Below are 13,591 nucleotides of genomic sequence, written 5' to 3' on the forward strand. Positions count from 1 at the left end.
AGACGGACCAAAACTCGTGTGCTTAACTATGCACATTTTAATTAGTTATAATTAATTACAATTAAATGATAATTATATTTACACATATATAAAATGTGAGTTTTGGTCTTAATTTAAATATTTAAGAATTCTGAGTATGAATTTGAATATTTACAAGTTTTGAGTTAAATATAATAGTTATAACACATTACAAAATCTTCCCACTATTTTACTTTCGTAACGGTTACCAATTAATTTGTAGATTTGTAGAAATATCCCCTCCAAATCTAACCAATAAATTAGAAGTAAAATAATTAGTAGATAATGAAAATTGAAATTGAGACGTAGCTCTGGTAAACTGAATTTTAAACCCTATGCATAATTGGTATATTAGTCAAAAGGTTTTTGCATAATTGGTTAAAACGGTTTTGTATTATGCACTTTTAAATTTTGCGATTACGTGAGTATCATAATTTGAGAGGTTAAAAAAATAATGAATCATTTAATTTAATTTAGAATAAATGATATTGACCCAAGAAAAATGAAGAATGCCAAAAGCTACAACATTTTCTTTAAATACCAATACCATTATGACATTCTATTTGTGCTTGGTATACGTGTGGTGGCTAGGGCTGGGGAAAAATATCGAAAAAATGATATATCGCTCGTATCGTATTGAAAAATATCGAAAAATTATCGAATTTTCGATATATCGTAATTTTCGATACGATACGATATCGTATCGTAAGTTTTCGATACGATAACTATATGAATTTTCTTATATCGCGATATATCGTTTTATATCGAAAATACGATATATATCGAAAATTTTCGATATATCGATATTTTATTTTCGATATATATCGATATATATCGAAATTTTTGATATATATCGATATTTAATGATATATCGAATTTCGGTACGATATATCGAAATATCGATACGATAACGATATGAAATTTTTTTATATCGAAAGTTTCGATATATCGAATTAAATTCGATATATCGAAACTTTCGATACGATAACGATATGAAATTCTTTCATATCGATATTTTCGATACGATACACAATACAACGTTTTCGATACGATATATCGTATCGACCCACTCCTAGTGGTGGCTACAGGGCCTACAGGGAGAGAGCATATGGGTAGGGCAATTGGCAACAATAATACGTTTCCAGCGGTTTAGAAAAGGCCGAAAATGTATTTACCGGTGAGCTAAAGTCTTCATCTGTAAATATTTTTTAAATTGCAATATTAGTTTACAGTTGATTTTTATTTCAAATTCTTGCATGTAGATGGAGGCTAACTGACGAAAAGTCGTGATGAGTGATTATTTCCAATGGCTAAGAGCATCTCGAAGGGCAACCGAAAACACGTTTTCCAGTGAGATTAAGCCTTCTATTTAATTTTTTTATATTTGCAGTATAGGTATGTAGTTGATTTTTAATTCAAATTCTTACATGTAGATGGAGGCAAACCAGCCGATGGAGTCGATGGCGTCAGCGTAGGACAAGGAAAGTGCAGTAGACAATGACGAGAGAAGATGAAGTGTGCCTGAGAATGATGGAGGTGGACATAAGAGGTTGAAGGAGAAGATGAATGCAAACGTTTTAACCTAAGGTTAGACATTGCAAGAAAAAATCATTAAGTTTTGTGAAATTTTAGTCTATCCTTCCATTTTAAAAACCAACATTTATGAAATTTAAATTTGTTCTCAAATTATCTCAAATGAGAAATCATTGGATGATTTTTTAACTAAATTAGCCAAATATTGTAATGTTTTTGAATTTTACTCTTTCACTTATTTACATATAATAATTAGCTAGGGAAATGTTATGCAACATATCATCATTTGTGTAATGCATTTTAGCATTATTTGGTTTGTTAATTCATTTTGTCATTTATAAGGTTGATGGTGCTAATGATAATTTACTGGTTGTTCTTAATTTGGCAAATTCCTTATCGAATGAAGATTTAAGATGCTTTTTATGGAATGCAGATTTAAGATGCTTCTTAAAATCACTTGGCTTTAAGCTTCCACAACTATCAACAAAGGCATACACATTGGAACGATTACCAAACTTGCGACGGTCTAATCAAAACACCCTGCTTCTTAAAATCACTTGGCTTTAAGCTTCCACAACTATCAACAAAGGCATACACATTGGAACGATTACCAAACTTGCGACGGTCTAATCAAAACACCCTCTCTTGTCCTTCAAGATTACGAAAAACTTTAAATGTAAATGTAGTGAAGGAACACAGTGTAACTTGAAGAATCACATAGCAATACTAGAGATCTAAACCACAGACAGATGTTAAGAGATTACTTAGACTATCTCCATCCGTGACACTCATCCAACCCAACCCCAATCAACTTTTTAATAAAATATTCATTTCTCCATCCTCCACATATACAACCCTCACTCAATTCAACTTTTTTACTTCCATCATCAGTGACCCCAACCCAACCCAATCCAATATTTTCTTTTTCATAAATTTTATATTAATATTTTGTGAAAAGTTTTGCATGGTTAGTGGGATATATATAGAAAAAATGAAACACAATAAAAAAATAGCAAATAATAAAGAAATAATAAAAAATAACAATTAATCATAAATAAAATGAACTAGTTCACGTGAATTTTTCAGAAGAGGGGCTCACATGAATGTTTGGAAGAATAATTCACATGAGTTTTGAAATGATATATAAAGACAAAAATAATAATAATTAAACAAATTAAATTAGTAACTAAAAGTAATAAAAATTTCATAATTCACAATGTTCAAAATATTCAAAAGTTGATTATCTAAAATATTTACATTTCATATTTATAGTATACAATTCTAAAACATGTACATAATTAAATAAAATAATGATTAATCAATAATTAATAGTAAATAAAAAAATAAAAATAATAATACATGGAGCCAATGGAAAATGGACATGTGTCCTTTGCCCTCCATTTTTGGTTGGGCCGGCTGACAAGCCCTAAAATTGGGGGTTGGGTTGGGTAATTTCATTTTTGTTTTATTTTTATTGCTTCCTATTTTGTCTTATATGCTCCACCCCATCTCAAGTCACTGACGGGAGTGGTCTTAATGACAAAACTCTAAATATAATTGACCGGTGAAATAAGTTAGGTTGGTCCGGTGAAATCAACTAGACGTAGTGGCATTCATAGTTTTAAATAATATAATCAACCACGTAAGTTATTCGATTGATCAATAATATAATCAACCACGTAAGTTATTTCCACACTTCCCTACACATTCAGAGCTATAGGTTCCATGTCTTGCATGCATCGTCTATAGTACAAAAAATATATAATATTAGATAAAATCAATTAAAATTTTATATTAAACTAAATACATAACAAACTACTTAATTGTTCATGTGTTGCTATAATGACTGATGCACTCAGGTCTGTTGTTGAGCCAATAAACTTTTTGTTTTTACCAATTGCTCGGAACTTAGTTATCTTTCCATATACCACTCGTTCGAACCAGGGTCTGATCTTATCGATGAAATGATGGTTATTAAACTGTAACTTTCCTACGTGTATTGGAGGACAAATATTTGGTCCACCAACTAGTTGACTAAATAAGATCATACTAGCCATCGTCTTGGACAGACAAGTTGATAAACTTCCCAAAGTAATGGGAGTTCCTATAGGTGCGTCCAAATCTACAATAAAATATAAAATAAATAATTATAAAATATAAATAATAATGTATAAAATTAAAAATTAAAAAATACTACTTCAGTACTTACTTTTTGGCAGTGCTCGTCTCAGTGCAAGTCCATAGTCCAAGTAAAAATGGGCACTGACTCCGACCCTGACTAAACCATCGACAGAATCACATATAATGTTACATATAACCATCGACAGAATCACATATTGCTGCAATAAATTGCAGATTGCAGTGTCCGTACACAGTAAGAGAGAGGAAGTTCATTTGGTTTTTAGTATGTAAAATTTTTGGACTTTTTACAAACATCCTCTTTTAATGTCACTTTTTATTTTATTTCTAGTGACATACATATGCAGATGCGTAGATACGTGGCTTTCTAAAAAAATGAAGGTGGGAGGTGTGTTTATGTGCAATTTTTTACCCTTACGCACCTTTTCCATTTTTTAATCTCAAACATTCTCTTTTAATGTCACTTTTTATTTTATTTCTAGTGACATACAGATGTAGATGCGTAGATACGTGACTTTCTAAAAAAATGAAGGTGAGAGGTGTGTTTATTTGCAATTTTTGGCCCTCACACACCTTTTCCATACTAGAGATCTAAACCATCGACAGATGTTAAGAGATTACTTAATGACAAAAATCTAAACATAATTGACCGGTGAAATGAGTTAGGTTGGTCCGGTGAAATCACCTAGACGTAGTGACCTTCATAGTTTTGAATAATATAATCAACCACGTAAGTTATTAGATTGATCAATAGCAAATGGATCGATGTTGTCAGCAAGTGGTTGAATATGAGTTATATGTATGCATACAAATGTGAACTAAATTCTTTTTTGGATTTGTTTAGATCATTATTGTGGACAATCTAAACTAAATTCATATTTTGGTTTTGTATAAATAATTATTGTGGACAATTAGGATTATAAAAAGGACTACCTAAAACAATGGATATACAACACACCATGTATGTATATATAGAAATTGTTCACATATTCTATAATATTCTACTCTATTATTTTGTATCTAGCCTTAATATTGAATATTTATTAGTTTTTGGGTATAAATTTATATATTTAGAACTTTTGGGTAAATCTAGATATTTGTAGTAACTATAATTAATATAATATGTAATGAATGTCATGAAATAATTTTAGGCATAGTAGTTAAAAATATTTAATTTTTAGTTTAAATATTAGCGGTATGAATTTTGGTTCACTAGTTAAATAACTATTTATGCATTTTGAAAAAACTATAGCCAATTTCACTAAATATTGATTAATGATATGATTAATGATTTAAGCATTTTTTTTAAACCACTTACCGTTTCGTAGGTTGCTAATTAAATTATAAATTGATACTATTTGTATTAATTGTTATTGATTAACTATATAAATGAGTGATTTTTTTGTGATGTATAATGGAATTTTAAAGGTTTTAGATAAAGATGTTGTCTTTGTTTTGTATCTATAAATACACGTTCTTTAATTGTGAAATTATCTTTTCAGTGTGGTTTTGTGTTTTTTTTTGTTTGCGTTTCTCGACGGCAAATTGTATTAGAGAATGTGGTAGAGGGGTCATAGACGACGGACGGTTGATGAAGTGGTGGGGTGTAGCATCATTTTTTGCCGGCGATGCATGTCCAATTTGCATTTTTGGTTTAATCTTTTTCTGTATTTTTATTATTATTAATTTGGTTAATTGTATATTAGATTTATTCTATGTTAAATGTGTAATATGTAAATAGTTGTAAACTACAAATTTTCATCTTATCTGCTAGAAGAATATTGCTATTGACAACATTTGCATGTATTGTTTTCTTTGTAGGTGTTCAGTCAAAAATAATACCAAGAGCAACACATTGGCAGAACCCGTAATACTTTGCATATTTTCCGAGCAATAGCATTGTTCATGGTTTTCCAAGCAACAATTACATGCTTATTTTTTTCCTTTTAATTATGTTTTCGTTCCATTTCATTTTATTAATTATATTTTTCGCTTCTTAACATTTTCTGAATTATATTTTTTGGTTTTTTCCATTGATTTTTATATATCAATATTGATACAACATCGTATTTATTTTTAGTATTAAATGAACTTATTGGTATTTTCAGTTATATTTTTCGTTTCTTTTTTATTCATTACTATGTTCTTTTTTTTATGTTTGATGTTACCACCATTTTATTTGTTTTTGTATTTTAATAATTAATTTAGTAATGATTAGATTTTTCGTTTATCAACGTCACTTTATAGTTGACCTATGTTAACAAATTTATGTTGAAATTATAATTGTCAATTTTTTTTTTATACATATCTATAAGTAGGTTGATCATATGAAAGTAGTATTCCTATTCATTATTAATTTTATTTATTACAAATTGATTTTGTTCCTTTATAAAGTTATGGTATTTTATGGTAGTTTTAGGTGAGGCGGGCGACTTTAAGTGACATGCAAGTAAAATTGCTTCTTCAATTATTTATATTAAAGAATTTTAAAATTGAATAAAGTACTTTTCTTTAATAATAAAAAATTTAATAAGACTCTTCTCTTGCATTCCACAAAATTAAGTGATAATATTGAAGGTCAAATTATATTTAAAAATTCATCAAAAATATATAGTAAATATATTTATAAAAAAATATGAATATACGATAAGTTTATTAAAAATATATACCCTTAAAGATATTGAGGGTATTTTCGTCCAGAAAAACTTAGAAATAGTAAAAAAGTACTTCAATTGATATTAACCCATAGTTGGCGGACCTCAAATGATATTTTCAAAGTTCACGTATCTAAAATGATACTTTGGTAAAGTTCGTAGACCAAAAAAGATGTTCACTCTTAAGAAACTGGTGGAGTGGGTAATAATTGAAGTGAGATGGTGGAAAATGAGATGATTTGAATTTTAAGTGTTTAATAAATGAAGTGAGTTGGTGGAAAGTGAGATGATTTGAATTTTGAGCGTGTAATAAATGAAGTGACATGGTGGAGTATGTTTTTCATTTTGTTTTTGGTTTATTTTTAGGTAGATATTGACACTAGGGTGTAATTTTGATGAGGTAAAATTTTATGTCTAAATATGGAAAATTCTAAATGTGACTTTTAAACTGGGATGAATTTAAATGGCAAAATATGATTCTTAAACCGAGACGAAGGGAGTATTTGCTAATTGCTCTGTACCTAACTTTTGTGCAATACTCTAGTTACCTCAAGTTACACTAAAATTCCTTTGATACTTGCTAGCCACCCATAACCAAATCGAAAGCAACCACTCATTCTATTTCATCTCAATAATATCTAATAAATCAAAAAAATAAGTTATTTTGCTCTCAATTCTTTCTATTTTAAAAAAATTCACATAAGACAATTCCTTATCCTGATATTTAGCCACTAAAATACACTTGTGGCTACCGTATATCCACACACACAGTATTAAACCCCAAAAGACGAATACATAAAAACGAAAAAAATTGAAAAAAAAAAGAAAAGGAAACACAGCAGCAGAAAACATGCTGGCGAAGGAATCGTCGAGGTTCGACCTTCCCGAGGAATTGCTGGAGGTTTTGCCTCAGGATCCATTCGAGCAGCTCGATGTAGCGCGCAAAATCACCTCCATTGCCCTCTCCACGCGCGTCGACTCGCTCGAATCGGAGCTGTCGGAGCTCCGGCAGCACCTCGCCGACCGCGACAGCATCATCGCCGGCATGGAGTCGCAGCTCCAGTCGCTCGACGCCTCCTTCGCCGAGGCTTCCGAGAAGCTCGCTGCTGCGCTGCAGGAGAAGGTCCCACCGTTTTTTACTCGTGTGGATTTTTAATTGAAAGTAGCTGAGCTGTGATTGTTCAACTTGAAAATAATCTAAAATATTAAAATCAATAATATACAATTGGTGGTGTGCACTATGCAATTATCTAGTGAAATTATTTAGTATAAAGTCGTACCTAACGCACTTAACTTAATCTGCTGTAATTAATGATTTTTATATTGTTAATTAGTTTAAAACATGAAATTGACTGTAGCACAATTTTAAAGTCTGTATTTTTGTAATGTTTGTGTGAGTGAAGAGCGTGACAATGAGTAATGGACTGTGTGTTTAATTTTGAGCTTTTGAGGATTGCAGGAGAGTTTGGTGAAGGAGAATGAGCAGCTGAGCAACACTGTGAAGAAGCTGAACAGGGATGTAACCAAGGTATGGTTGGTTCAGTTCTAAACTTCTAGGTGATCACTAGTGCTGATTTTGAGTTTTATGCTGTTGTGTGAGTTGCATTGTGTTCAAGTTTCTTTAAACGTACATTTTAGAATAGAGGATCTCGCGTGCTTTCGGTTTCATTCGTTTCCATAATAGCAATGCTTGAGCTGAATTGAACTGCATCTTGCTTATTAGGAAGTATTTGAAGTTCCAAAGAATAGGGATCCGTTGTAGTTCAATGGAAGTGTCAATGCCGGGTGTAATCTTGTGAAGATTATAGGTTATTCAAGAGTATGTTATGCAGAAAAGCCGATATAATAGAATTCTGTATGTCAAATTTCCATTTTGGCAAGTTCAAGTTTTTTGTAATCCTTGAACATGTGAAGATTTCGTCCACTTTTCAAATACCTATGCTGAGTGACCCGAGTATAAATGTTTTCAGTTGGAAGCATTCAGAAAGACGTTGATGCGGTCTCTTCAAGACGATGAGGAAAACCCTGTAAGAGAATGATTTCCGTTGCTTGCAGCGTTATTCCACAGAATCTCCATATTCTGTATTAGATTCATTTTTTTGTTTTACTTGTTTGACAGGCAAGTGGTCCTAAGGCTAATCTGACAAATCTGCCTAACAATCTTGGTTTGTAATTCTGATCCCTCTATAATACTTATGCAACTCATTGTTTTTCCTCATACCAGAATTAGAAGATACAAGTCTTTAAATGCGTTTCGTGATACTTGCGTGTTGAATATGGAGCAGTTTTATAGGATCATAATGGTTTTTTTCAGAGGATGATTCTGATTTACCGCCTAACCAAACTGCTTCTGCTCAAAGCCAAATCTCTGATGCTGGAATTTTGAATTCTGTGGATACTGATGTTGAAGGTATGCATGACCCTTCTTTCCACTTTGCATTTGCTTTACTGACTATCCTTTTTTTCGTCATGACAGCCGTGAGGGCCCGTGTACCACATAACTTCTTACTAGCATCACAAAATAGCACGCCTCGTCTCACACCTCCAGGTTCCCCTCCGAGTCTGTCTGCCTCTGGATCTCCGTATAGGACGCCCAAACCATTGTCTCCAAGGAGACAGAGACACTCGATTTCTGTTGCATCAACAAGAGGTCTTTACGATGATAGGTCTTCTGTGTTTTCTTCTATGCCTTCAAGCCAGTTCGGTTCAATGTCAAGCATGGAATCGGGATCACAACCAGGTTAGCTATCTTAACTCGATTTCACCTTGTATTGCCTTAGAGTATGCTGAAAGCCAATGTGATCGCGTTTACCTACATTTATACAGTAGGATTTAACAAACTTATAACTGATATTAGGGAGTAGAATTTACTGCATTTGTTTTTGTAATAACTTATTTTCCCCATTCCATATATTAGGGAAAACACGTGTTGATGGAAAAGAATTCTTTCGCCAAGTCAGGTATGAAACTAAATTGCAACAAAATCACAAACGAAACCACTTATACATATTTACATGAAGATGTTCACTTACGCCTGGTTAATGCATAAGCAATCATTATACGAGTACCGATTCTGGCAAGTATATACTTCATAATACACGTGTTCTGTTTCGTTCATTCATCGACTTTCTCCATGAACTACCTATGGGCTCATTCCATGCTCTCTAATGCAAACAATGATCATGTGCATGACTTGAGGCCTTGATCTTAATGTTTGTTATATTTAGACTTGAGTTGGCAAAATTATGATTATGCCTGTTTTGACAATAAATCGACAAATCTGCCTGGTCTAAAATCTCCCCTATCTCACCAGGTCTCGCCTATCCTACGAGCAGTTCAGCGCATTTCTTGCAAACGTGAAGGAACTTAACTCCCACAAGCAAACAAAGGAGGTATGTGATGACATTAGGTTTAATCCACATTTTTATATCACTAGACAGCTTCATTCAAGAAAATAAAAAACTCCCCCAATCTCAAATTATGAAGGAATTCAACTGTTTTATGAATCTATGATATCACCCTAAGTTGTTGGAAGACTAATTTGGTATGTATAAGGATAAGTTGGTCATATATTTCACTCTATGTGTGATATTAGTCTCTAAGCATGCAAGAAATCAGAATTGCTATATTTAGGCAGCTTGTGTTCTTTTTTCTTAGAAAAATATAATGGCTCATGAAGAGACTATATTGAATCGTTTTACTTTACAATGTTTATGCTAGGAAACATTAGGGAAGGCGGATGAAATCTTCGGTCCTGATAATAAGGACCTCTACGCCATCTTTGAGGGGCTAATCACTCGTAACGTGCAGTGAATAGAGCAAGCTTTTAATTACGGGTTAAACCTTCAAGATCTTAGCTCTTCACAAACAATTTTAGATTTTGCTTGTGTAAATTATGGTTGTAAAATAAGTTATTGTCGCATACATCCATGGTAAATGTTTGTCTTGCAGTTGATTTGTATCGAACCACAATATTTGTTTCTCAATATTTAATAAAGATCTGTCTTTTAGGTTTGGTAGTTGAATTGTACTGTTATAAATGTACTCTTATCATTTATTACCGAAAATTACATTGGCATGTGATGGAGAAATCAGAAATGTGTATCATTTTGGTATTTAAGTATGCATAGGATATAATATTACATAGGACAACCGATTTTTTAGCATGAATCTCTATTGCATGGATTGTGGAGAATTCATGCAAACCACAATTTTACTTTTCTCATTTTCCCTCACATTCTCTCTCATACCATCTTGCATCCTCTGTGTATCTGTCGGTCTCTCTATCTGAATTGAAATTTGCAGACGAGAATAATCTTGGTTCCTGAGGCACTTCTTTTTGCCGTCGCAAAGGAACCATGGAAAATAACACTCAACATTCGTCTTCCCCTCCAAGGTAATACCATTCTCTATTTAGTGTTGTAATTTAATATTGTTTTATTATTTCTAGACCTGAATTATTAGTTAATTTTGGATCTTGTGTTTTAACTGTTGTTACATGCTGCAATATAATTTGTCTTGGCAAGTTTGGTAAAGCAATCAATCTGTATGAGTTGGTAAAAATTTGGGGGATTTCATAGAATCCTCAATCATATGCTAAGCATGTTATGGATTTTGAATTAGGTTATTTTTATTGTATTATAGTGATTTTTCTGTCAGTTGGCCTAATTTAGGCCTAGGATTTTGGATTATTGTATAGTTTTCATGGAGAGTCGAATTGCAGGGAAAATGAGAATGCATGCGAGGCTGCTGACGAAAGCACCGATGGGAAGTTCCTCGTAGTTGGACATAGACTGCTCTATTCCACTTCTTCCATCACTCTCTCTGCTGAAGGTAGATCCGTCTCTACATGTTTCAACTGTTCTCCGATGATCATGTTCCTGACTCTCTGAGATTTGCATATCTTGAATTATGCCTTAGATATGAGAGTTTTAGACATGGATGAGCCCGAGTTAGAAGGGTGCTCGTCCAGTGGAGATGATGATCAAGAAGAAGTGAGCGTCATCACAAAGCTCGTTTCAGAGGAAGAAGCAGCTAAGGCAGCTGAAAAATCCGACTCCCAATGGAAAGGGTTCCTCCGCAAGCTGAAAAAGGGCCCCCATGTGCATTTTCAGACCTTTCATCCTTCCATGCCTCACATTCTTTCGATAAAGAAGCTTTCTTCAAGAAGAAGAGGTTCCCGGAGCACTCAGAGTTTACCCGACCTCACTACTCACTTAGACGGGGACTTGCATTATTGCTTTGAAACCTCTTGGAAATGCTTCACTCTTGCAGACCTCAAAGAAGCAACAAACAATTTTAGCCCAGGTGACTGATATTCTTGCTTGTTGAATTTAGGAATCAATCAATCAGAATCTTGATAATGTTAAGACTTAAACAAAGATTTTGAATCCTTGTTCGGTATTAGGAAACTTAATTGGAGAAGGCGGCTATTCTGAAGTTTACAAGGGACACTTGGAAGATGGACAACTAATAGCAGTTAAGAGGTTGATTAGGGGATCACAAGAGGAGATGACAGCGGATTACTTATCAGAGCTCGGCATTTTAGTCCATGTCAACCATCCGAACATTTCAAGAGTTATTGGTTATGGAGTCGAAGGAGGGATGCACCTGGTTCTTCCGTTATCCGCTAATGGATGCTTGTCGTCTATGCTAAAAGGTTTGTCTTTCTTTTATTTCTTTCCAACACTTCAAGATTCTAAACTTTATTTTCTGTTTTCATTCTTTGTTCATATGATGCTCAGATGCAACGGAGAATTTGACTTGGAATGTCAGATTTAATATTTCCGTAGGCATTGCTTCCGGTCTGTGCTATCTTCACGAGAGGTGCCAACGACGAATTATCCACAGAGATATCAAGTCTGCCAATATTTTGCTAACTGAAGATCTTCATCCTCAGGTGGTTTAGAAAGTGCTAATGGTTCCGGTTTACGCCATTTTTTTACACCAAGAGATCCATAAGACGTAACCTAGAAACAGATGACACGTGTTTATTTACTCGAAGTAACGTTTCTGTGCAGATTTCAGATTTTGGGTTAGCAAAATGGCTTCCTGATCAGTGGACTCACCTTAATGTTTCGAATGTCGAGGGCACATTTGGGTATGGCAATGGAAACTTACTATAGAATGGGAAATGGTCAAGTCTTTATTCTGAACATGATTGTTTCTTTCAATGGCAGCTATCTTCCTCCCGAGTTTTTCCTGCACGGTACAGTTGATGAGAAAACTGATGTTTATGCATACGGTGTGCTATTGCTGGAGCTCATTAGCGGCCGCCCAGCTATAGACGAACACAATAAAAGTGTTGTGATGTGGGTAAGTTGGTCGATACAGATGCATTTGTACGCTGTAGCAGACTCCGACTAAACCTTGGAAACAAAAACACTTTCCAGGCCAAACCTCTGCTAATTAACAAGGGCATAGAAGAGCTAGCTGATCCATCTCTTGATAGTGAATACGACTGGGAACAGCTGAATCGAATGGTTATGGTTGCTTCATTATGCATTCATCAAAATTCGACAGATAGGCCTCAGATGAGCCAGGTATACAAATCTCCCTTTCCATATTTGTATTAGCATGTAAATGAGCTACAATTTTATAGGAACATGCCAATTCTTGTATTCATCAGGTTGTGAGGATGTTGCAAGGTGATGAAGGCATATTGCAGAGCAAGAAAAGGTTCCAAAAACGGCCTGCGCTGAAGAGGCTATGCCCGTTAGAGATGATTTCGGAAGAAGAAGCCAACTCAACCAAGCCTTCATGCCACAGAGGCCACAGAAGCGAGCCATCTTTGGAACCAGTTGAGGAGACCTTGTAAACTATCGGTGTAGAGCTAGACGAGAGCTGGGAATGCATGGTCCTCCTCCCAGTTGGTCGGCTCACGCTTTTGCTTGCGTATTTCCCCTTCGAGTCTACTCGTGTTGTTAGTTCTGGGGAGGTGGCTGGTAGCAGTGAAACAGCTTGTGTTATGTATTGTTGTATTGAGCTACCATCATTTGCATATATAGGGAAAGAGATGAAAACATACATTTTGGTTTTTTTAATTTTTTATACTTTCTATGTTAGTTTCAACTTTCAAGCCAAAAGTTTTCCGCTAAAATGATTAATCATTTGTCAATAATACTATTTGAAATCAATACGAATTTTAAGAAATATTAACAAAAGGTTTAATGAAATTATATTAGTCTCACTTTTATGCTAAAGTTTTTCACTAAAATGATTAATCATTTGTCACTAATACTATTTGG

The 13,591-nt window shown here is 33.7% G+C and overlaps 2 protein-coding genes across 2 annotated transcripts; both read left to right on the forward strand.

Annotated features, from left to right (window-relative positions):
* The first annotated feature begins 7,135 nt into the window (after window positions 1–7,135).
* LOC125224141 (uncharacterized protein At4g15545-like) lies at window positions 7,136–10,363 on the forward strand. Its single transcript, XM_048127499.2, has 9 exons — window positions 7,136–7,467; window positions 7,804–7,872; window positions 8,315–8,371; window positions 8,464–8,509; window positions 8,659–8,754; window positions 8,821–9,084; window positions 9,262–9,304; window positions 9,658–9,736; window positions 10,065–10,363. The coding sequence occupies exons 1-9, from the start codon at window positions 7,195–7,197 to the stop codon at window positions 10,155–10,157; spliced, it is 1,020 nt and encodes a 339-aa protein (XP_047983456.1). The 5' UTR covers window positions 7,136–7,194; the 3' UTR covers window positions 10,158–10,363.
* Window positions 10,364–10,493: 130 nt separating this feature from the next.
* On the forward strand, window positions 10,494–13,387 carry LOC125224139 (receptor-like cytosolic serine/threonine-protein kinase RBK2). Its single transcript, XM_048127498.2, has 9 exons — window positions 10,494–10,740; window positions 11,068–11,177; window positions 11,265–11,651; window positions 11,752–12,003; window positions 12,089–12,243; window positions 12,365–12,444; window positions 12,524–12,659; window positions 12,737–12,886; window positions 12,973–13,387. The coding sequence occupies exons 1-9, from the start codon at window positions 10,703–10,705 to the stop codon at window positions 13,159–13,161; spliced, it is 1,497 nt and encodes a 498-aa protein (XP_047983455.1). The 5' UTR covers window positions 10,494–10,702; the 3' UTR covers window positions 13,162–13,387.
* The last annotated feature ends 204 nt before the right edge of the window (window positions 13,388–13,591 follow it).

The sequence above is a fragment of the Salvia hispanica genome, chromosome 1 (assembly GCF_029641045.1).
Source record: "Salvia hispanica isolate PSC_SH4W2 chromosome 1, Shi_PSC_v1, whole genome shotgun sequence".
NCBI classification, from domain to species: Eukaryota; Viridiplantae; Streptophyta; class Magnoliopsida; order Lamiales; family Lamiaceae; genus Salvia; species Salvia hispanica.

Coding starts and splice junctions, on each gene's coding strand:
- LOC125224141 (XM_048127499.2), top strand. CDS start 7,195: ATGCTGGCGAAGGAATCGTCGAGGTTCGACCTTCCCGAGGAATTGCTG. Junction 8,372..8,463: donor AAGACGATGAGGAAAACCCT/GTAAGAGAATGA, acceptor CTTGTTTGACAG/GCAAGTGGTCCTAAGGCTAA. Junction 9,085..9,261: donor GGAATCGGGATCACAACCAG/GTTAGCTATCTT, acceptor TCCATATATTAG/GGAAAACACGTGTTGATGGA.
- LOC125224139 (XM_048127498.2), top strand. CDS start 10,703: ATGGAAAATAACACTCAACATTCGTCTTCCCCTCCAAG. Junction 12,004..12,088: donor CTTGTCGTCTATGCTAAAAG/GTTTGTCTTTCT, acceptor TATGATGCTCAG/ATGCAACGGAGAATTTGACT. Junction 12,445..12,523: donor AATGTCGAGGGCACATTTGG/GTATGGCAATGG, acceptor TTTCAATGGCAG/CTATCTTCCTCCCGAGTTTT.